Raw genomic sequence first — 22,933 nt, forward strand, 5'->3', positions numbered from 1 at the left:
GCTAGAGTTTGGTGCCAAAGTAAGCAGTGGTGAATTTTGGCAATGCATATACCATCTTTTTGGATGGAACATGAAGACAGCCTTGGGGCAGCCAATACATCTGTACTAGAAATATGTTTTATAATGTGGATGTTATAGATCAGCGGGGTGGCTGTGACTGCTCTGCAAACACTTGGTTCAGGTCCTTCCCCAGCCAAGACTGACATTTTGCTACTTTGAGACAGTGCCTCTGCTTTTCTTTCAGTGTCCAAAACAAGAGGAATTTTGTAACAGTCCTAGAAAATGTTTCTACAGAATGATGCTTAGAGCACGCATTGCATTCAGGGGGCATGGCCAGGGCTGCCTGCAAGGTATGCTGAGCATTTGCAGAAGAAAGGAGCTAGGCAGATTGTAACAGAAGCACTGGAGTCAAATAGCACCAGTACAGTCACATGTTTAGGAAGGAACTAGGGTGTAAAACAAAGTACACTGCTAAGCACCTTTTGCAGGTTACTCTCTCCAGAAATAGGCCCCGTGGTGGACCAGCTGTTGGCTTGTAGAACCTCTGCTGACCTCCCTGATAGGACAATGAACCTCTTCTTCAAGCCACCACCTCTTGAGAAAAAGGATAAATGAAGCAAAGAGAGGTAGATTTTAAAGAGTTTCAGAATCGATCCATGTTGACTTTCAACAAGAGACTAATACAGATGAATGTCTGAACAGCAAAAACATTTGTGTTTGTGTATCTGACAGTTTTCTCACTGTATTGAAGCATGCAGGGAATCCAGAATCAGCCCCAACTCTTGTATGTAATTCTTTACAGCACTGAGTCTCTCTCCTGTTACTTTCTGCTTCAGCTGGCCCTGCAGCTGCACAGTGGACTCCACTGCCCAGGCTTCCTCTTCTGTTGTGACTAAACCAAGGCTCAAAGAAAGCCTCAGAGTGTGGGACTGTTTCTGAACTGCTGCCAAGTTCATTTGGGGAGAAAAAACAAGTTTCACATCAGTTACCTTTTCTGCTCTTTCCATAAAAGAAGTTAGCTTGCTTTAGCATGTTGTAACAGATCCCCAAGCTGCATGATCAAAAAACTAAAGCCCCAGTGCAGGCCATAACACACCTCACGAGACGTTTTAGCATTTTTGTCACTAGCTGGCAATAAGCTAGAAAGGTGTATGTGGTAGTACAACTGCCCATGGCCATGGACCTCTCCTCTTCAAAGTGTGTTTGCAGATGGCAATTATGCATGTTGGGGACAGCAAACATAAAAGCCAGCTGGCCCTGTGATCACTGACTTCTACCTTCTCTGCATGTCTACATCAGCATTTATCTGTGTCTTCAGATAACTTTTTTTTGATGCATGTAATGTTTAACAGAAGTGTAAATGTTTATGAGGCCAAGACAACTCATTGGCTTCTGAATAGTGACCACTGGAGTCTCTACTGCGTAGAAATAAAAGACATGTTGACACATAAGTGCAGTCCAGTAGTTTGGGTAGCATGGCTGAGCACAACTGGGGCTCCTTGCAGCTCCCTCACCCTGGTCTTCAAAGCTTAGTGCTGGGCAAAATTGTGTCTCCAGATGAACAGTTATATCCATCTCAGGTAGCATATAGGGCAAAGTAACTGCTCTTGGCACCAAAATTTCATTTCCAATAAATATTTGCTTACTCTTTTGGATGTAACACTCCACTCTACTGTCCATGGTCTTTGCTCTCTGTTTGGAGTGAGGAAATGTGGACAGATGCATATAACATCCAAGAAAACTAGCTTCATCAGCATTCACCTTTGTGCTTCTAGGTAATATGTATTTGAAGCCACGTAATGTTTAACAGAGGAAAACAGCAGTATGACTAAAGCAGCAAGAAACAGCACAACCCATATGAGAGCAAGAGCCTTCTGAATGTAATGTAAGTACCCAGTTATCTTTAATTTAATGATTTTGATACAGCTATCTGACCTTTAGCTAAGTGAGTCATAAAGCACATCTGCTTTCAAGGATGAAACCTGGTTTCTAAGCACTCAAATGGTAGGTGAACTTGATTTTGAGAAATATTGAATAGTCATCATGGCTGGGCTTCGCGAACGAAGATTTGGGAAAGGCTCTATCCACATTTGTTACAAGAGCACTGGTGGCTAATGAGGCCAATACGTGACAGACATAGCCGATTGGAAAAGGCACAACAGAAGGACTCCTTAGGTGGTATATTCTGCAAGGCACGATTCTTTCTGTGTTGTCTTTTCTCCTCAAGAGTGATCCTGTGTGCTTTCTCAAAGGAGACAGCTGCATTATAGATGGTGTGTCTCCAGGCCTCCTGATTTGAGGCCAGAATAGACCAGTTATGGTGATCAATATGGCCAAGGCTGAGATGTTGTTTTAGGGAGTCCTTGTATCTCCTTTTCAGGGCTCCTCTCATGCGGCAGCTGGTGGCAAGTTCACCATAGAGCAGGATCTTAGGGAGGTGGTGGTCCTTCATCCTTGAGAAGTGCCCTGCCCAACACAGCTGTGTTCTCAGCAACATGGCCTCAATACTTGTGACAGCTGCTTGCTCTAGAACAGATGTATTGGTTACATAATCTGACCAGTGGATGTTTAGGATTGAACGGAGACAGCGTTGATTGAAGCGTTCTAAGAGACGCAGGTGGTGGCGGTAGATGACCCATGACTCGGAACCATATAAAAGAGTAGACAGCACAATGGCTTTGTAAACACTGATCTTGGTACTTTTCTTCAAGTGTTTATTTTGCCAAACTCTTTTATGAAGCTTTCCAAAAGCACTGCCTTTGCTAACCTGTTGTCCATCTCTCCGTCAATCTTACCATCCGAGGAGATGAGGCTACCTAGGTAATTAAACTGCTGGACTGATTTGAGCTCTGATTGGCCAATGGTGATATGGGGATGATGGGGGACTTCCCGAGGTACAGGTTGATAGAGAACTTCTGTCTTCTTTAAGCTGACTTCCAGCCCAAAGAGCTCAGCAGTGTCTGCAAAGCAGGATGTTAAACGCTGCAGGGCTGCTTCTGTGTGGGCAACAAGGGCAGCATCATCAGCATAAAGCAGCTCCCGGACAAGATGGTTTAAGGTCTTAGTGTGGGTCTTCAGTCACCTCAGGTTGAAAAGGCTTCCATCAGTACGGTATCGAATGCAGATACTGTCTTGATCATCGAGGTCTGCAGAGGCCCTTTGGAGCATCATGCTGAAAAAGAGTGTGAATACAGTTGGTGCAAGAACACAGCCTTGTTTCACACCATTGGTAATTAGAAAGGGCTCAGAGAGAGCATCACCATATCTGACTTGGCCACACTGATCCTCATGAAGTGAGATGATCATTTTAAGGAAATGGGGGGACATCCTAAACATTCCAAAATCTGCCACAGACCTTTTCTGCTCACAGTATCAAAAGCCTTGGTGAGATCAACAAAGGTTACATAGAGACCTTTATTCTACAACCAGATAACCAAAACTGAAATGAATGAGTAAATGGTCCAGACAGAATTCACAAATTGATTTTACTCTGCCAACTTCTCCTGTAAATCCCAATTTACTCAGATCACATAGAGCAAAACTGCAGAAGGACAAGCTGGCTCCTTTTCACTCGAATTTTAGTGGCCAGAGTGCTGACACAGGGTGGGGAAAGTACCAGTAAACCTCTCATCCGCTCTGCTGAGTGCCTTTACCACTGATTGGGGGGTGAGCAGGTAACTCATGATCATCTGCCCTGCAGCTGTTCCATTTCAAGTAGGACATAAAGGGAAGGCTATTTGGAGTTACTTTTCTCGTCAATGATACAATCTTTTTAATGGGAATAGCTCTTACCTGTTTTCTGACAGGTTAAGCATCTTAGACATTACAAATCATCCCAGCATGTTCTGGGTCTAACTGGTAAAAGAGAAAGCAGTAAGCAAACAAACAAAAAATCAGGCCCAGTCACTCCAAATGTCTAAGATGTCATGATCCCGTCTCACTGCTGAGCGCTACTCTGGCTATAGGCCCATTTACCTTACAAAAGGAGACCTTCCTGCTGATACCAAGTTTGGAAAGACAGGAGAGGCCAAGCCCACACCAGTGACCTCACCCTCCCATGACAGGATGTGTTCCTTCCTGTGTGTATCCCCCATCTGGAACACGTTACATGAGTGGTCATTTAAAGTAAACAAACATATTTTAACCTAATCAGGTATTGAAGCAGAAAAATTTTACCAGCTCTCATGATTAGTCAGTTTGTATGCTAAAATGAGTCGGGAAAAAGAGAAAATATCACTTTTGAATGCTGCAATCTCATATTGTTTTCCATTGACATTGCACTGTCATTCAACGTAAGCCTCATTCAATCACAAATAACATAATAATCCCAAGAGTTCTTAAGAGATGAACATAAAAGAATTAATCACAATGCTTCTGTTGTGCTGCCTTGCTTTAAAATAGATTTACATAGAGACAAAAGAAAAAAAAAAAGCCTTTTCTCTTGTTCTCCCTCTCTGACTCTTATTTTCCTTTAATACTCACTTGTTTCTTTCTTTCTCCACGTTTCTTTCTCCAGTAACAAGGAACTTTTGTAGCTGGAGTAAAGCAGAACTGAAGTAGGCAGCAACAGAATGGACAGGAATTACAGATAAACTCAGAAGCAAATGATTTAAAAAAACCACTTCCATAGCAAAGGAGCAGGTCAGGAGGTAACAGTGATTACCAGTTGAAGGCAGTAGCAGATAGAAACAAAAGATGAGATGTCAATACAGCTGACCTCCAGCATCCAAGACCATTTTGTTCTTTGTCCATGCAGTAGCTGTGAAGAAAGATGAAGGCCACCCTCTCACTGTGCTTTCTGGTGGCCTTGCTTCACCTCAACGTTCACAGCCTGACCCAGACTGACCACCATAGTGACCAGCCCAATGCAACTGAACCCCAGGAGCAACATTCCCACGAGGGAGATCCTCTTGAGTCCTGCCAGCGGATAGTCCCCAGCAACACAGACTTTGCCTTTCGGTTTTACAGGCAAGCAACCACCCAAGAACCTGGCAAGAACATTTTCTTTTCCCCAGTCAGCATCTCTGCTGCCTTTGCTCTTCTGGCCCTGGGCTCCAGAGCCACCAGCCAGGCTCAGGTGCTGGAAGGACTGGCCTTTAACCTCACCAACACTCGGGAGGAGGAGATACATGATGGCTTTCGTCATCTCCTCCTCTTGCTGAACCGCCCTGGCAACCAGGTGCAGCTGAGTATGGGGAACACCCTGTTCATGGACAATCACCTGAAGCCACTGAAAACATTTCTGAAGGACATCAAAAAACTGTACAGAGGAAATGTTGTTTCTAGTAACTTCCAGAATTCCACTGAAGCTAAAAAAGATATCAATGATTATGTAAAGAATGAAACTCACGGGAATATAAAGCAAATACTTAAAGAACTTGATCCAAACACCCTAATGGTAATTGTTAACTATATTTATTTCAAAGGTAAGTTACATAGATGCTACTTACTGCAGCACCTGCTTCACTTGCATTAAAACAAATATGCTAAGTTATTTTTGAATAATTTTTTAAAAAAAGGCAAGTGTTTGGAGGAGGCTATCATGAAAAAATATTGAAAGTTCTCACACTTTGAAACGCCTTCCATGTCTAAGTTTTTCTAGCATATGTCTAGACTTCTAAGAATAAAAGTCCATTTATTTGCAAACTTCAAGTATAGGGAATTGCCAGAGCACAACAGATTCATGCATAGTTAAATTTTTCCATCAGACTTCATCTACTTATTATTTTTAAAATTAAAATCTTTTCACATGCTGTACAGAGTAGAAAACTAAATTCTAGAAATGCTGATTAACAAAAATTACCAAAAATTTTAATTTATTTACAGTCCATGTCTAAAATGGGTAGGTACCTCTGGAGTTGAAGTCTAAATGTTCTACAACTTGTCACCACATTATACATATCCCAAGAGGTATTAGTGAATGCATTACTTTGGCAATGATTAACTTCCTAGGTGTTATATCTACTTGTAGCAGCATGCAGGACACACATAGAATTTCCACTCAGAAATGAATGTTTAGAAATAGATGAACTTTCAGCAAAACAGATTTAATTTCAAGTTCTTAAGTTAAATTTGGATGCCCTAGTCTCGGGCGCCTAGTCTGAGTACCATACCAGAGTATATTTCTTTTCTGGAAGGCAAGGAGGAAAGGTTATAAAGCAATCAGAATACTGTGGAGTTCACATTCCATTATTTATTTTTCAAATTTAGTTTATTTCTAGTCAATATTAAAAAAGAACATACTTACAGAATGGCAAGCTGTAATCCCTATTTGTTTCGCGAGTGACCTGTTTTAATACAAAATAAAATATCATAGAAAATTCAGTTCAATAAACATCAAGAGAAAACCACTTTGAAGATCAAAGACCTGGAAGCCCTGTTCCATTTAACATAAAGCAGTTATGTTCAGGACCAAAAGTTCAGGCTGCTCTGGCATGTAAGCTTTTCCTTAGTGCTACAACATGAAGAACACGAAAAAGCATGTAAGGAGCTTAACATGTTACCTTTTAAAGGGCAGACATCTGCTGTGAAACTTGCTTTACAAGCAATATTCTGAAAACAGAGAGCAAGTCACTGGATCCTGGTCAGCTTTCATTTGCTTCAAATAAAACATAAGGTAATATAAGGAAGTTACTTCATGTAATTTATCTGACTTAGAAAGGTGTTGTACAAGTCCCTACAAAATTTAACCTGAGATATTTAGTTGTTGCTGAACGTAGTAGAGCAAAGATGACAGGGAACGAGACCTTTAGTAAACTCGTAACACCTTTTATCTTCAAGTAAATCTTCAGATATGGGTTTATCTAGTGTACATTAGTCTAGACTATATTAAGATATCCTCCTTGAAGTAAGTATTCAATTGCATTATTTCTCTTTTGGTTTTAAGCTTACTGGGAAAATCCTTTCAGTATTAGAGGGACCCACAAGGATTATTTCCATGTGAATGCGAAGACCTCAGTTGAAGTGAAGATGATGACTCGAGATGGATTTTATAAAGCATACTCTGACAGGAAGTTGTCTTGCAAGGTGGTGCAGATTCCTTACAAGGGAGATGTTGCAGCACTGTTTATCCTGCCCAATGAAGGAAAAATGAAACAGTTGGAACGTGGCCTGACAAAAGACACAGTGTCTAAATGGGAAAAATCACTTCAAAGACGGTAAATATAGAACTTTGATTTGATGATTCGAGGTAGTCAGAATCCAAAGTCTGAATACTATGATCAGGTTTTACAGTTACAAGCCTGTGATGTTGATGGGAGGTTTAAGCAATGGAATAAGTGTAAAGGGTCAGACCAAGTGATTTGATGATTTGATACTTTCAGCAGAAATTGGAATCAGCATTGCCTTGTGGTAAGGGAAGAGGTCTGTGAGGTGGAAAATTAAATTTTTTTCCCCATATATTTTCTAGTTGATATTAAGTGTCTCCATTTCTCTTGTCTTAAGCACATTAACATAACACAGAGCAGTCAGATCCCTCAGAGGGAATGGGGTGTGAATTCCAAAAGAAAAACCATCAGGGTTAGAAAAGAAATGCAAATTTTGTTCCAAAAATGCTGGCGGCACCACTGCTTGTTGTTTTACCAAGTGACTGTGTTGCAGAATCATACAAGAAAGCCCAACTGATATTTTTCTCCTTCCATACTTTCCTTATCCTCCAGACTATCGTCTTCCCATCTTCTTTTTCTTGCCATCTCTTTTAGATTAAAAGACTAACATTTTAGCACAGAAGAACCACCAGCAAGTTGGGAATCTTCAGTCCAAGGCATGCTTTGATTGCAATAACTACCATAATTTTCTTTTGAATTAACAGGAGGATAGAAGTGCATATTCCAAAACTATCAGTTTTGGGCACCTATGACTTAAAGAAGATCTTAATGAATCTGGGTGTAACTGATGTGTTTTCTGATCAGGCTGATCTGTCTGGAATCACAGGAAACCTTGATGTGAAGGTGTCAAAAGTAAGTTTGTCAGCAGAAACAATAGTCTGTGGATTCCTTAACACCTGAGTGCCTTATCCTAAGCTAAGCTGTGAAATTTTACTTATTGCTAGGGCTGGCTGATACTCTGAAATAGAACATTTAGCTGATAAAGTCACTGTAAACTCTCTCAGACTTCTCCAGGATCTGGAGATAAGATCTGTCTTTTGTCTGACAGGCAAAGGTGGTGGGTGGGTGGAGAGGTGGGTTTAGCACTTTACCGGAAACTGAACACAGTGCATTTTCCGCATGAGAAAGAAGAATCCATGGATAACTGTTGGGGATGTCTTGCATCAGCATATCTACCAGAAAAAGCAGCCTTTTTCCAAGATTCATTGTATAATTTTAAAGGATTTAAAAACTGATGTTATTGTCGCAGGCTCTGATGAGTGCTAATAATGTAAGATGGATGAGACTTGAGGAAAACATCCCACTTACTGAAAATAATGTGAAGACAAAGACTAGTATTCTTACAACCATTCTGAAAGCAGCACTTACAGTGTTCTAACATCTTGGGGCTAGTAAAAGAAAAATATTAAAAATGCCCAAAAATAATTTAATAAAAAATTTGGTATCAGGGTTGTAGTCTACTGGCTAAACTGTAATGCATGTGCTGTTAGGAATACATATAGAGTGGTTCTGGAGCCTGGCTTCCTTTCCCTTTGAAACTGTCACTCCTTGTGAATTTGCTTGAATATTCAGTTAATTCCACAAGACGTGCAGTGGGTAAGGTCTGTATTGGATGCACTTGGGGTGAGGAACACTGAATGTGAGAATACTTGCTTATTGAGACACCATTGCTAAAAAACCACGAGCTGTAGTGCCCTTCTTCCTGGTTCCTGGCCTACCAGCAGTTTTTGTGAAAGGTAGTAGTTGAATTAACTTAGTGTTACTTTGAATCATTTCACAGTGCATCCTCCATATACATTAATTCTTGCTGTATTTTATTGTAGGCTGCTCACAAGGCCCTGTTGAAGATTCATGAGAATGGCACAGAGGCTGCGGCAGTCACTGGCATAGATTTTCTTCCTCATTCTGTTCCTCCTATTGTTAAGTTCGACCGTCCATTTTTGCTGTTGATTGTTGATCAATATACTCAGAGCATCCTCTTCATGGGAAAAATTGTAAATCCAACTGAAAAATGACTAGTCAGTGACTGGTCTTATTGATTTGAATTGTATTTTATAAAATTATCATTCCTTATGTTTAAAATTATATCAAAACAGCTACTAACAATTTTCTTTTTCCAAAGAAGTCAGGTAAGAGTGTGTCTTAAAAACACTGTTCTTGCTTTCTCCTTCAGTAGAAAGTAACAACTGACATACACCTGTTAGTGAATTATGAAGAATTTTGTAAATCAGACTTTTAGTGATAAATGCCATGTTTGAAAAGCAAGGTAATATCCAGCTGAGACAATCAGTTTAAAACAGTGTAAATAAATAAAGTACAAATTAAGAGGCCATGTCTGATTTGTGGGTAGGAAGGAAAGAAAGTGCTGAGGTTTGCTCCAGCTGCTGCTGGTTCTCACCAGGCCCTGGTGCTGAAGGGCTGATGTGGAAATTTAAAATACAAATGTAGTCCACTCAGGAATATTTTAGTTCTTCTCTTCCATGTGAATGTTATTGATGAAAAAAGTCATGTTCTATTTCCATGAGAAAATGATTTCTCCCCTCTCTGAGGATGTCTGTGTCAATTTGACACACCTTTCCTAACGCAGCCTTATGAATCCAAGGCAGTGTCAAAATCCAAATCCAAGACTTGGCACTTGAGAAGATATTGAGCAAGACGAGAGATGGATGCTGACAGAAACAGAGCCAGTCTGGTGTGATGTCAGCTTGGCTCCCTCCCTGTTCCATCCTGTGGGATCAAACGCAGATGCTTAAGAGTGATAAACATATTTAACACTGCTCAGGGGTATAGCAACATGGACTGAGGTTAAAAAACCAGACCCTTCTCAGTGTGTTGGTCCTGATTCAATTTCTTTAAATATAATGAAAGAGGTGAATAGGAATTTAATCAGAAATTTGAGTCAATATTGTCATGAGGTCAATTTGATAATAGAGCAATTAGTATCCAAGAAGGAGCTACTCTCTAGAGTTCAATCTCTCCAAGGTAACTCTTACCTACCCACACCAGTCTGTGCAGTTAGAGAATCTGCCTTGAGTACAGGATATTCAGGAACATTCATGGTCAGATGTACCCCTCTCCTGAAGGCAGACAGTCTCACACCTCCAACATCCTAAACTCCAGGCTGGTCAGGTCAACCCTTGCAAAAGGATAGTTAGCATTGGACCTGAAATTCTGGCAAGGATTTTTGCCTAGAAGATGGAAGTACAGACCTGCCCTTCCATGGATGGAGAATGGGTTTGGTGGATAAATCCAAATGAATTCTCTGCAAAATACACTGTTGAGTAGGTAACGGCTGAAGCAACTATAGCTTCTGACATTGGTAGGGTTTCCAGTAAAAGGAAGGCATAGCTGCAAACCACACATTGGGAGAGTCAGTCACTTTCAGACCATGCCTAGGCGCTTCCTTTGAAGGTCAAGTCTTTTACTATACTCCCCTTTATGACATTCAGAGCTGATGGCATCCACCCACAATGTCTTGGCTTCTTTGAGTCCCCCTTTAAGTAAGAAATGCTACATAAACATCCTAAGTGGAAGCAGTGGCTAAATTAGAGCTGGGGAATGCTTTAGTCAGCTAAATACACAAAAAGCGTTACTAAAATTGTGTTATAGACTTGATCACGTATTTCTTGTAAATAGAAGTTTCTCTAAACAGAAGTTCAGAAGCAATAGAGTATGAATACCTGGAAGGAATAAAACAAACATTGAGATTAATCATATTTCCAGAGTTTACATCTATGCTAGTAAATAAAGTGCTCCGAGATCTGTTCTCTGACCATGAGGTCAAATGGCTCATCACTGCTTATATCCACATTGCCTAACTCTAACCCTGCAAGTCATCCAAGCTGCTTATTGGGAATCCCCCCTGGCCTGTGCTAACTCCAAAAGCATGCTTAGCACTTGTTTGGAAGAATCATAGATGGCATGTGTCTGAAGCTGTACTAAAAATATAAGGATGTGAGTGACTACAGGCTGATGGCCAGGTCTGGGCCCCAGAACTGCTCAATGTACTGGGACAAATGGAGCCAGAGTGAACAACTGAGGAGTCAGAAAGTGTCCCTCTGGCACTTAGCCCTATAAGCTCCCACTCTGCTGGTGATCTGCATTTTTTGAATGACACTAAGTTCCAGGTAATGCTGATAGGCCTTCACCAGCTACTTCTGAACAGTGAGGGAACTGGAGCCCCTTTGCCCTTCTGTGGAATAAGATTAGGAAGTTCAGGAAACATCCTTCAAAACTACTGTAAGGCACAGATTGTGAGACTCCCATGTACTTAGCATAGATGTGTTTTGGTGGTTTCTTCTAAATAGTCCTGTGCATTTGTTGTCACAGTAACTGTGCATGCTTATTTTCAAAAGGCTGCTCCTCATTAGGAATTTATGCTGGTCCTCAGATGATACAGTAATGCTTTGATGATGTAGATACCTTTAAAATTTCACAAATGAGCACATAGAAACTATCATGAAGTACAAGTTTAATTCTACTGCATTGTAATATAAATGAACTCAAAGGCAATTTAAAATGTGATAGAACTTACTGTGGAAGTATAGACACTGTCCATCATCTATATCCACTCCTTAAAAATACTGAAACCAAGATTTTTGTTATGATCCAGAAAGTATGTCACTAGTTCAGAGGTCTAGCTGCTTACTAGGTACAGCCTTACACTTCAAAATGGAATGAGCTGGCAGAAAAAGGCCATTGGAGATTCTCCCTTGGCAGGTGGATCCCTTGTTGAGGAAGACTCAGCACCCAAAGTCAATGTCACACAGCTGTCCTTCCAACTGTGCAGAGGCAGGCAGAGATGGAGGTGATAAAATGCATAGCTCCTCACTCCTCAAATCTGACAGTGATGTTAAACAAAGCAGACCGTGGCTGCAGTAATACCACTGCCAAACTAGTGCTGAGTCAGACAGATATAACCAGATCCCAGGTGATTAATTCAGCCTCAAAGACAGTGCCAGACTAACGGCAAACTCATATTTTTTGATTGCTAAAAATTTTTAGAAGCTATTTTACTGGCAAGTCAGAAAGACAAATGTTGCTATAACCTGATAAAGCTATAGAGGTTCTCAAAGGGCCAGATGGATGAATTTAGGAGTTGTTTCTGGAATGGTACCCAGATATGAAATCTACTTACAATTAGATCAAGAAACCTTGAATTGATTCTGCTTTTTCTTTATACATAATTGCATGCAATGCTCCTTTGCTGCGTGTGAGCCTGTTGTCCCTGACTGTCAACAGTCCAGTGGCCACAAGCAGTGTAAGAAAACTAAGCACCACAGGAGCAGCAAACCCACAATGGAGATTCTTTTGGGTCCTGCAAATGGAAAGTCCTCAGGAACACACACTGACAGCCCAAGAAACCAGCAAGAGTGTTTTCTTCTCCCTAGTCAGAATCTCTGCTGCCTTTGCTCTGCTGGCCCTGGTCTCCAAAGCCACCAGCCAGGCTCAGGTGCTGGACGGGCTGGGTTTTAACCTCACTGACACTCAGGAGGGCACACCATTTTTCATTTTCTGACATTTATTTTAATTCTGGGAGTTACATGTGCCATGTCTAAGTTCTTGTACTGTTGTACTTAATTAAGGGTTTTAGTCTGCAGTCTTAACTACTTGAGTTTGATGGAAAAAGAAATTCAAGCTAAGATTCAATTTGAGAGCAAAATTCTGGCCTCACAGTTTACCTACTATTACTTATTTTTCCCTCTCTTTTATTTGAGTGATTTTTATAAAACTTATAACAGCTATTTTGAAAAGCTTTGATACTGTTAAGTAGGTCTACAACACCAATATCTTCATCTGGGAAGACAGTATGGAAAATACATTAGTAGAATTTGAGATGAGCTGTCAGTGACAGATTAACCATCTTGAACACTAAAATGCTGTTTGATTGACTCCAATGCAATACACATCAGGTCTTAAATGCTTATATGCTCTTGGGAACCCTTTTTCTTTCAATGCTAGGAGATTAGGTACAGAAAAAGTAGAAAACATAAAATATTGTTTTCTGAACACTGATGAAATTATCATCTGAGGTAAAATGTCTGTTATGAGAAATGGAATCACACCCTGGTAATAACTTATTTCCTTCTGAGACATAACACTAAAGAAATAAAATAGATTATTTATAAAACTTCCATCTAGCAGACTACGAGTTTATATGAAAATTTGGTTCAAGGATTCCTATTGCATTGGTGGAAGAAGCTGAAAACAAAATAGAAAAGGTCTAGCTTCTATTCCCAGTTCTGTCACATACTTTTGCTTAGTCTTCAGCATTTTTTCTTTCTGTCAGTCATGCTGCTTTTTGAAGTGGGAGCCTGAAGTACTTCCATTTTTGGGGGAGAAAAGGATGAATATTTGTAAGACATGGAGAGCACATGTGGGATGCCTTTTACAGAAAAAGATAAGTATACAGAGAGGACTTGATTTTATTCTAGTTACAGCGGTTTTGCGATTATACCAAACTCCTGATTTTACTGGATTTATGTGTATCAATAAGTTTATTTAGATGAACTTTGCACAGATATATGTTGAATGATAGATCTTTATAGGATGAGGATTTATCATGCAAAGTACACATTCATCTTGCTCAATCCTTATCTTGCTGATATTTTCTTTTTGCAGTCATAAATCCTTTGCCCTGGAATACCCAGAAATATAACTTTCAAAGCTAGCAGAATAATCTGATGACCAAACAGCAACAGAAATAAGTTAATGATATAGGATGAAACTGCTCCTGCAAGGTGGAACCAAGACGTTGCATAACTGAGCAGACAGTAGGGACAGAGATAATTAAATTATTCCTTAATTCCTTTCATATAGACCATTATTAGGGAAATGGGAAAAGCATGTTTGTCAGTCCTTTCTATGAGTCCCCTGGCTCCTGGAGCAAGAGTCCTCCTGTCCCAGCCACTGCATATCTCAAAGCATCCAGGAGCTCCATACTCTCTTCTGTGTAATTCCCCTTGATGGATCTCCTTTCTGCAAAACTGCACAAAATTTCCAGCTTAGCCTTGCATTTCCCAGTGACACCTGTCCTGGGGACACAGACATTTTCACCTACAGGAATGTGCAGTGAATCAACAAACTGTTTTCCCTTCCCTGGGTTCTCACAGACCTGCCACCTGGCAGACATGCAGGTGATACCCACATGTGGTGATTCACCCTCATTTTCCATTGCATTCAACAGAAGAGACACGTTTTCCAAGAGTCTCTGTTTCTTACACCTATGACCTAAGGGAGATTTTCAAAGGACTAGGTGTGACTGATGCATTCATTATCCATGCTGATCTGTCTGGAATTGCTGGGAAACTGATTCTTCGCAAATGATCATTTGTGGGTCTGCTGTAACTGCTGACCTTGCCTAGGAAAAGATGGGTCAGATCAGAAAAGCTGGTGCCTGGGAGTGGTGAGCAGAGACAGATGCAACTTTCCACCCTTTCTCTGACATGCTGAGTGCTGCTGCATGTCCTGGGAGAAAGTAGAGGAATCACTGCAGCAGCTTTGCCATTCCCAGAAATTCGTCTCTGGAAACATAGCATCCTTCAGATGATTAGCCAAGCATTAGGACTGGGCTGAAAGATTAATGCTATCTATGTAGGCAGGCCTAGACTTGAGGAAAATAGCTTCTCATTGCTAGAGTTAAGCAACAGCATACTTGCTGCTCCTGAGAGTTGGTCCTTTTACATAATACTAAAATAAACTTGTTGGGTACTTGCACGTCATGAAAAAACCCCTCTCTGCAGAAATACATTCTGACCAACCCTACCTCTGTCTTGTAAGAGAGAGTAGTTACATAGCAACAACTATGGTGGATTGATTCCTATGTGTAGATAAGTTGTAAGTTTACCTGGGGCAAAATCATGTACATTTGATGGAAATAATTAGTCATTGCTAATTAGGATGGGTGACATGCATCTCATCCTTAAATAACCTTCTAAATAGCTAAATTGTGCCTGTTTCAGCTTCCTCTGAAAGAGAACCCAGTGTAAGGTAGTATACAGTATATATGTAATGACATATATTGTATGTATACAATTCATGCTTTTCCTTTGCGTATATAACACGGGGGGGGGGGGGGGGGAATGTTCTCCCCAGCTAAAATTTTGCTGTGGGAAAGCTTGCCCATTTCATTCTTCCATTTGTTTTCTTATTTTAGCTATTTTTTCAAGCTATACTATACTTTACTTTTTGCTCTAGTAGTTTTTAAAATACCCATCAAAGGCGTTTCAAAAACCTAACCAGTGTTCTGACTATCTGACAGGTGTTGACCGAGGGACCGGCTCCCCACTGACAGCCTCTCAGAGACGGGGCCGGATGGTGCTAGCGACTGTGCCGGGTGGCAAAACCCACGATATTCACACCCTGAGGATCCGATGCTGAAAAGCCTTTATTCAAACAGACAGAGGATTCATAAGGCTTCTGGGGGAAGGCTCAGGAAGTGAGATGTGATTGGGTAAAGGCTCAGGGGAAGGAGGGGCTTAGGTACTCAGCTAGCCAATGGGAGAAACGGGAGGATCAAAACCCAATAGGAACCCAGGGATTGGGGAGAGACGGGTGAGACGACCAATGGGATTAGGACAGAGGCGGGGCTGGCTCAGTGGGCAGGACAACATGGCGCTGTCCAGGGAAGCTGCGTGGAGGGGAATAACAAAGCTTAAAGTGAAACCATACAATAACAACCACAAGTCCTAAGCTTAAACTGTAAGTGTCTCTAATTTGTCTAATTCCGGAGGGTTGCCGTCGTGGTGATCCTGTTGCCAAAGGTGTTCTTTCCACATTTCGTAGTTAGGGCTTTCTCCCACAACTGTCCTTTTTCTAATAAGTTAATGAGTCCATCAAATAATACCAGTTAGGGTATACCTACAGTGTGCACTACAGAGCAGGATGGAGATACTGAGCTGTTCCTGAACAAACTTGCTGCTGCCTTGGGTACTCAGTTAGATGGCATTGTTTCATCAGGAAATCCTGTGCAGAGAGTTCAGTTACAAGGTGCAGGCACAGTGTCCAGTGCTTTGGCCCTTTCTTAGCTTTCCAGTTCTTTTCATGTTCTGTTGTCTAAAACTCATTTACCATGGTTATGCCAGACCACCTTGCAAAGCTCTTTTGCCAACAGTTCTGTTCAAGCCCAAGAGTAGCAAAGTCCATGGTCTTTCTCTCCCTTTAGAGCCCTAGGTGCTGGCATCATTCTGCCTGTGTGACGGGAGACAAAGGACTTACAGTGATTGATATTCAGAAAAAAATAGCTTACTCAACCTTTGCTTTGCAAATAAATCTTATTTGCCCTGTTTAATATTTACCAGTGGACATTAACTTAATATTAGAAGGCAAATCAAGAATAGGAAAGAAGCACTGTGAAAGGTCGGTCCAGCACGGTAAGTACCATATTGTACTTTCTTAGAAGTCTTTTAATTTATGTTGTGTGTGATCCCTGCTATTTAATGTACAGTATTTAATTCTGAGATTAATTTATTTTGTACAGTAATTGGAAGTTATTTTAGGGTCTGAAAGCATGTTCAGGATGTTTGAAGCAGGATTCATTCAGTGATCTATCTCATAGCTGTAGTGACAGGATGGTTGGGACATGAAGTCCAAAATGAATACTCAACAGTCAATACCAAGATGCCTAATGAGTAAATTTAGTTGTAATCCCAATGTCCTGACTATTCTAGGCTGATGCAGGAATAAAGGTAGTTGCATTATTTCTCTCTAGTGTGCTTAAAGACCAGATGACTTGCAGTTAAGACGCCAGAAAGATAAATCAAATCTCTCTCAAAAGCAGATTGGGGGAATTATGAAAAGAATGCTTACCAGACCAAAATGAATTACCAGTATTTAGAATGCTTTTTTTCCCAAGTCGATGTTCTTATCCAGAATTTTACACATGCTGAGCACAACTCCCATACTCAGCCCTTCCATAGCTTGTATCTCCAGTGTTTCATAACGGGCAGCCAGAAAAGGGGGAACCTGGAATTAACAACTCCCATGAAAAGTTTGATGCAAGACCTAAACCTGGCATTAGACACACAGCCTGAGGCAGATTTGGGGGCAGAATCCCATGCTCCAGGATGAGTATATAGCTGCTATGAACAATATTCAGACCATCTCAATTTTCCTGCAGGCCATTGCCCACTTCATGGATTTGATTTTCTGTCATTCAAGATAATTTAGGTGAGGAACTCTATGGAGAACATTATTCTCCAGTATATTTCATGGTTCTTTCCCTGAAAAGGGCAGAAGAGAGACTGTGAGGTTGTGTAGAATTTGCTTAAATCAGTTAAAGGAAGAGAAAATGTCATCAAATTACACATACACAACAAGGCATTTTCCACTGTAGCTTTTCCTAAGCTCTCGAGTCTCGGGCTACACAGCCTTATTGGTAGTTTATGTGCAACAGAGAGAGCCAATAAACTTTCTCAATTTGTCCTCAATTTGCTGAAACATTGAAGGTAATATCTTGAAATAATAATATAGGTCTTGAGTCAGAGCTGCTATGAAAGAGACAGAAAGACATGAAAAGTTTAAGGGATGAGCATTGAGGTGGATTTTATTCACAGCTATAACTGACTGTATCTCTGCAGTTTTTGAAAACTAATGTCATAACAAGACCATGGGTAGTAGAGAAACATATCAGCAAAAGTTGGTCCCTCTGCCAAAGTGCTTACCACATACATGGGTGCCCACGGATTAACTCAGTCATGCATCCCAAGGCACTTCGGGAGTGCACTAAGGCCATGCTGGTCAGAGGCAAGAACTACTTCACACACAATACCTCACAAAAGCCTACACAACATTGATTCTTTCCTGGCAATGCCACATTACTATCATTCTTCCTTTGCTCATTGGTCACAAACTAAGAGAAATTACTAGACATAGACCATCCAGGAGGCCAAGTAGAAGAGTATTTCTAAATAGAAAAGTAATTTTAACAACTGGCATCCGAAACTCAGTATCTAGAACACAAAAACATTTTATGTAGGAAAGAAAAAATTCTCTAGATCTAAAAGTTGTTCTGTTCTTTCTTAACAGAACTCTTCAGAAGGACAATGAAGTCTGCATTGTATTTGTGTTTGTTACTTCTTGGACTTCAAGTCCAGGGTCAGCAGCAGGAACAACAAATACCCCATTCCCCAGAAGACCATTCCCAGGCTGAAGATGAAAACCTCCCTCATGTCAAGATAGCCCCCAGCAACGCTGACTTTGCATTTAGGTTTTACAAGCAGGTCAGAGAGGAGGCAGGCAACAAGAACATTTTCTTCTCTCCTTTGAGCATCTCCACTGCCTTTGCAATGCTGTCCCTGGGGGCCAGATCAAACACACTCAGAGAGCTGCACAAAGGCCTTTTCTTCAACCAGACAGAGATGGAGAAGCAGGAGATACATGAAGGATTTCGGTGTGTCCTCCAGCTGCTGAGTGACCCTCATCGAGAAGTCCAGTTGAACATGGGCAATGCCCTGTTCATAGATGATCGACTGAAACTTCTTCAAAAATTTTTGGATGATGTCATACATTTTTATTATTCTGAAGCTATTTCTAGTAACTTTCAAAATCCTCCAGAGGCTATAAAGGAAATCAATGAGTACGTGGAAAGAAAAACACATGGCAAAATTGTTGATTTAGTTGAGAGTCTTGATCCGAACACCATGATGGTTCTTGTTAACTACATTTTCTTTAAAGGTGAGTGACAAACACGAGTAGCAGTTATACATATAAGCTCTGGAAGTTCTAAGAAAAGTAATTTTTTTCAGATTGTGAACCTATCCTATCATTTAATTTAAAACACATCTTTCTATTTTTAAATTATATAGCTAAATATTTGAAAGCCAGGTATGATAAATCATTTTCTATATGAGGAAAAAAAAAAGAAAAAATAAAAGAACTGATTAATATCATATCAATTTTAAGCCAGGTTCAGAGCTGAAAATATTCAGAAAGTATGAGCTTGGGAACTTATGATCATGTGTTGAAAACCACAGGTTTCTGTGCCTTTCTGGCTGTGCAAAACATGGTCAAACATGGATGACACTTGCATGGTTGGAGTCCATGAAAAATTTACCATTGCTTCAACAGGCAGAGACTCATCTCTTTTCTATGGCAACCGTCAACTTATATTTTCTTGTGTGATTTCTATTAAAACCATTGAAAGGAGGTAAAGTTTCTTTCCAAAGCATCCTTAAACTGAGATAGGCTGGTTGCTGCCTCTACTGTTCAATTACAACATTTTAAGCATCAACTAATGCTACATGCCTTTATTAGTCTCTTTTTTGAATTCTGTACTCATTCTTTTGTCAAAAGGTTCCTGGGAAAAACCTTTCAACAATTTGAACACGAGAGATGATGACTTCTTCTTGGATGCCAAGAATTCTGTTAAAGTCAAAATGATGCATCAAAACAAAGCCTTTAATATTCACAGGGATGAAAATTTGTCTTGCTGGGTAGTAGAAATCCCCTACACAGGAAATGTTACTTCATTGTTTGTTCTGCCTGATGAAGGGAAAATGAAACACGTGGAAGATGCTCTGCTGAAAGAAACAGTGTCCAACTGGATGGAATCACTTAAAATAAGGTAATATTTTAATTGTGGTTTTGCTTAAATATTGAACTGGCCAAAACTACTCATCTGGGAAAGGTAAAGCTTAGGATGTCAAAATGAATTGCTAAGCACAGCTTTGAGGAACAAGCATTGCTTAGTTTCTTTAACTCAGACAAGGAATCATGTGATTTCATAACTAAAGGCAACCCTCTACTCAACCCCCTTAGTCACAGCAGTGAGAGTGCTACCAGTTGTGAGGATCCTGCACATGGGTACATTGCCCTCAGGAACTTGCCTTCAGTAGGAAGAATCTAGTTCAAAAGAAAATACAATTTATTTTTCTCCAGTCTGGATGATAGTTTCCAGCCAGTCACTTTCCTAGACTATCACTCTGTCCCTGCACCACTGATCAGGCTGTGGTTGGTGGTATAGGTACCTCAGTTTCTGCTTCTCTAACATGAGATTTATCTCTGTCTTAGGAAGCCAAACCTTAGCTCCACAGGTATTTGGGATGGGTGTATACCTGCCATAGCTACTGCATCAAGGAATCTTGCAATAACAAACTCACATTTTTCATTTATTTTTGAAAAGAGAAGTCTACCTGGACCTTCCAAAATTCTCTGTCTCTGGCTCCTATGATGTTAAGAGCTTGTTTGAGAAAATGGGTGTGACAGAGGTGTTCAGTAACCAGGCTGACCTCTCCGGAGTGGCAGAAGAAACCCTTCTGAAGGTTTCCAAAGTAAGTATGCAAAGAGAGATGGTATTATGTATATAGCTTTTGTTATCTGAGCACTTCAGAATTTATATGGACAACAGACTTGTGGCACCGGGATAGCCCCATTTCACAAACAAGAAATGAATATACAGATAAACAAAATTATTTCTCCAGTGTCCTGTGGGATATATGCTTTGTGTCCTGAGGGAAGTGATCCTTCCCCTCTATTCTGCACTTGTGAAACTACATCTGGAGTACTAAACATCCAGTTTGGGGCTCCCAACACAAGGGACATGTGGACACATGGGAGCAGAGTGAGTCCACTGGAGGGTGAGTAGGATGGCTATGTGGCTGGAGCGCTGGATGTATGAGGAGAGACTGGGAGACCTAGAGTTGTTCAGTCAGAAGAAGAGATGGTGAAGAGGGAGTTCTTAGCACTGGCTACAGATGCCTATTAGGAGGATGCAGGGAAGGTGGACACAATCTTGCAGATGCACAGTGATATGGCGAGGGGCAACACACACAAGATAGAAAATAGGACATTCTGATCAGATATGTAAAAAAATTCACCACAAGGGTGATCAAAAACTAGTATGGATTACTTAGAGAGTCTATGAAATTTCCATCCTTGGAAATATTCAAACCCTGACTGGATTAGACCCCGTGTAACCTTATCCAGTGTGAGAGGTGACACAGTGTAGCATTGGTTGCATTCGATGGCCTCTACAGGTCCTTCCATTATATATTGTTTAATGACTTGGTAATTCCTCATAATGTATAATGTCTTATAACATATGGACATCTAGATTATGGATACAGGACAGGTAAATAGAGGAAGGGTAGCAGGGACTCATGAGAGGAAATTTTAGATGTGCTATGGACAATGAAAGAAGAAAGCAGAGGGCTAACCAAAGACAATGAAATAAGATCATGTGAATTCCTAAATATGAATTTGCTATACTTCCCATAGAAAGCTCTGTAAAGTCTTATCTGTGGGCTATGTTACAGAAAGAAAAATTATAAAGCTTGTCACTATTGTGCCTTTGCAGAAAGAATTTTTTTTGCATACACAGAAATTGATGCAAAATGAAAACTTACTTCTATGTTCAATACTAAGGACAAAATCTTACTCTGAGAAACAACAGAACAGTAAATATCCTCTATGTTGCTCAGTCTTTGCTAGCAGCCAAGTTTGACTCCAACAGAGTGTTGAAGAGAATTCTCCCTAAACTCAGAGCAGGCTTTGCTTGTCTTGGAAGGGCTGGACGTTAGTATTTTTTTCACACAAGTTCTACGTTTATTTCTGTGATTTCTTTTAAAGATTACCTTCTCACAGTGTTAAGGCAAGCAATTTTTTCCCCAGCTGGTTAATCTTTACTTTCCTTCCAGGCAATTCACAAGGCCACGGTCGATGTTAGAGAGAATGGCACAGAGGCTTCTGCAGCGACCATGCTAGAAATAACACTGTTGTCTCGACGGTTTCCTCTTCCGCTTCACATCACCTTCAACAGGCCCTTCCTGATGATGATTATTGACAAAACCACCCACAGCATGCTCTTCCTGGGGAAAATTGTGAACCCAACTGCTAGGGAAGACTAGGCCAGAGCACTTGTACTCGCAAGTGCAGAGAAGAAAGCTTGTGTGCATCCCAGGAATTTCTTTGTAAGATGGGACTAGAATTGATCTGATCCTGAATTAATAAGTAAATAAATATTATGTCAAGTTTTTCTTTACTTAGAAACAGAGAGTTGGGTACAAACATGAGTAGGCCATGTGTACAAAATGACTCAGGCCAAAGAGGCAGCCGTGGGATCTTCAACAGACATTTTCCATGCACTTATCACTGCTATCAGGGTTTTTTGTATGCAAATACAGCTTCCTATTGCTGGCTGAGAAACTCCCAATGCTTCCCATTCCCCGTCCTCAGCTCACAAACCCCAAATCTATCCCTTTCAGCTGAAAAACCATCTTTTCCTTCCTTTTCATTCCACTGTGAATCCCAGCAGAAGTCTCCTTCACCTTCCAGGGCTCAATGGCTAAGAAGGGAAACAGAGACATAGACCTATTAAACTTTTCCTCTCCTAGATGATGGATGCTCCTTGGTAAAGAATAAACCTCTTTCTTCCAGCTTGGCAACTGCCCCCTACCATCTCCAACCCTCGCTCTGTTCCGCATTCCTCAATAGTTGCTCCAGAATAAGGGGCCAAACTTTTCCTGCAGGGCAAGAATTTAGCTTTTGTGTCTATGAAAGTTGAATATAATTATTCAAATTATCATGCTTAATAGCCTTGTACGTGCAGAGTAAAGCATGAGATCCCTAGGAGAACAGGATTTGGCAAAACCCAAACAGAGGGTTTTGTTTGGGGGTCATGTCTCCATTGTCCACCTGCCAGCTGATCCTGTTCTCCTCCACTCGCTTCAGCAAGCTCAGGTTGATCAGTGCTTCCAAGAGGTTTCTTGCCATTAAGCTGATGTTGAGGGTACAGAAGGGTGACTTGGACACCTTCCTGAGTGCTGAGTAGGCAGAAGCCAGTGTTACCAGCATTACCATGTGATGGAGAGCTGTGTTGCAGTATCAAATTT

The 22,933-nt window shown here is 40.7% G+C and overlaps 2 protein-coding genes and 1 long non-coding RNA gene across 7 annotated transcripts; 2 read left to right on the plus strand and 1 right to left on the minus strand.

Annotated features, from left to right (window-relative positions):
- The first annotated feature begins 1,693 nt into the window (after nucleotides 1–1,693).
- Nucleotides 1,694–9,431, plus strand: LOC127479553 (alpha-1-antitrypsin-like). The gene is made up of 5 exons (XM_051806690.1): nucleotides 1,694–1,885; nucleotides 4,757–5,426; nucleotides 6,887–7,157; nucleotides 7,811–7,958; nucleotides 8,930–9,431. Exons 2-5 carry the CDS (start codon nucleotides 4,772–4,774, stop codon nucleotides 9,119–9,121), a joined length of 1,266 nt encoding a protein of 421 aa, XP_051662650.1. The 5' UTR covers nucleotides 1,694–1,885; nucleotides 4,757–4,771; the 3' UTR covers nucleotides 9,122–9,431.
- LOC127479570 (uncharacterized) lies at nucleotides 1,895–4,510 on the minus strand. Its single transcript, XR_007907601.1, has 3 exons — nucleotides 3,793–4,510; nucleotides 3,083–3,172; nucleotides 1,895–2,960 (listed from the first exon to the last, which is right to left on the minus strand). It is a non-coding gene; the product is annotated as an uncharacterized LOC127479570 (long non-coding RNA).
- A 5,770-nt stretch (nucleotides 9,432–15,201) lies between the features above and the next one.
- Nucleotides 15,202–22,066, plus strand: LOC127479556 (alpha-1-antitrypsin-like). 5 transcript variants are annotated; one of them, XM_051806697.1, is made up of 7 exons: nucleotides 15,202–15,806; nucleotides 16,406–16,477; nucleotides 17,224–17,273; nucleotides 18,132–18,779; nucleotides 19,398–19,668; nucleotides 20,227–20,374; nucleotides 21,740–22,066. In XM_051806697.1, exons 4-7 carry the CDS (start codon nucleotides 18,149–18,151, stop codon nucleotides 21,947–21,949), a joined length of 1,260 nt encoding a protein of 419 aa, XP_051662657.1. In that variant the 5' UTR covers nucleotides 15,202–15,806; nucleotides 16,406–16,477; nucleotides 17,224–17,273; nucleotides 18,132–18,148; the 3' UTR covers nucleotides 21,950–22,066. The 5 variants fall into 5 exon arrangements, with proteins under 5 accessions (XP_051662657.1, XP_051662658.1, XP_051662655.1 ...); XM_051806698.1 differs by lacking the exon at nucleotides 16,406–16,477; XM_051806696.1 differs by lacking the exon at nucleotides 17,224–17,273 and having other exon boundaries at nucleotides 15,552–15,806; nucleotides 16,270–16,477.
- Nucleotides 22,067–22,933: the final 867 nt, after the last annotated feature.

The sequence above is a fragment of the Manacus candei genome, unplaced genomic scaffold (assembly GCF_025592945.1).
Source record: "Manacus candei isolate 608988 ecotype Guabito, Panama unplaced genomic scaffold, ASM2559294v1 h1tg000067l, whole genome shotgun sequence".
Lineage (NCBI taxonomy): Eukaryota > Metazoa > Chordata > Aves > Passeriformes > Pipridae > Manacus > Manacus candei.

What these genes read in the sequence shown, in the direction of transcription:
- LOC127479553 (XM_051806690.1), top strand. Translation starts at nt 4,772, where the DNA reads ATGAAGGCCACCCTCTCACTGTGCTTTCTGGTGGCCTTGCTTCACCTC. An exon ending in TAACTATATTTATTTCAAAG is followed by an intron (nt 5,427 to 6,886) that starts GTAAGTTACATA and finishes TTTGGTTTTAAG; the next exon opens with CTTACTGGGAAAATCCTTTC. An exon ending in GAAAAATCACTTCAAAGACG is followed by an intron (nt 7,158 to 7,810) that starts GTAAATATAGAA and finishes TTGAATTAACAG; the next exon opens with GAGGATAGAAGTGCATATTC.
- LOC127479556 (XM_051806697.1), top strand. Translation starts at nt 18,149, where the DNA reads ATGAAGTCTGCATTGTATTTGTGTTTGTTACTTCTTGGACTTCAAGTC. An exon ending in TAACTACATTTTCTTTAAAG is followed by an intron (nt 18,780 to 19,397) that starts GTGAGTGACAAA and finishes TTTTGTCAAAAG; the next exon opens with GTTCCTGGGAAAAACCTTTC. An exon ending in ATGGAATCACTTAAAATAAG is followed by an intron (nt 19,669 to 20,226) that starts GTAATATTTTAA and finishes ATTTTTGAAAAG; the next exon opens with AGAAGTCTACCTGGACCTTC.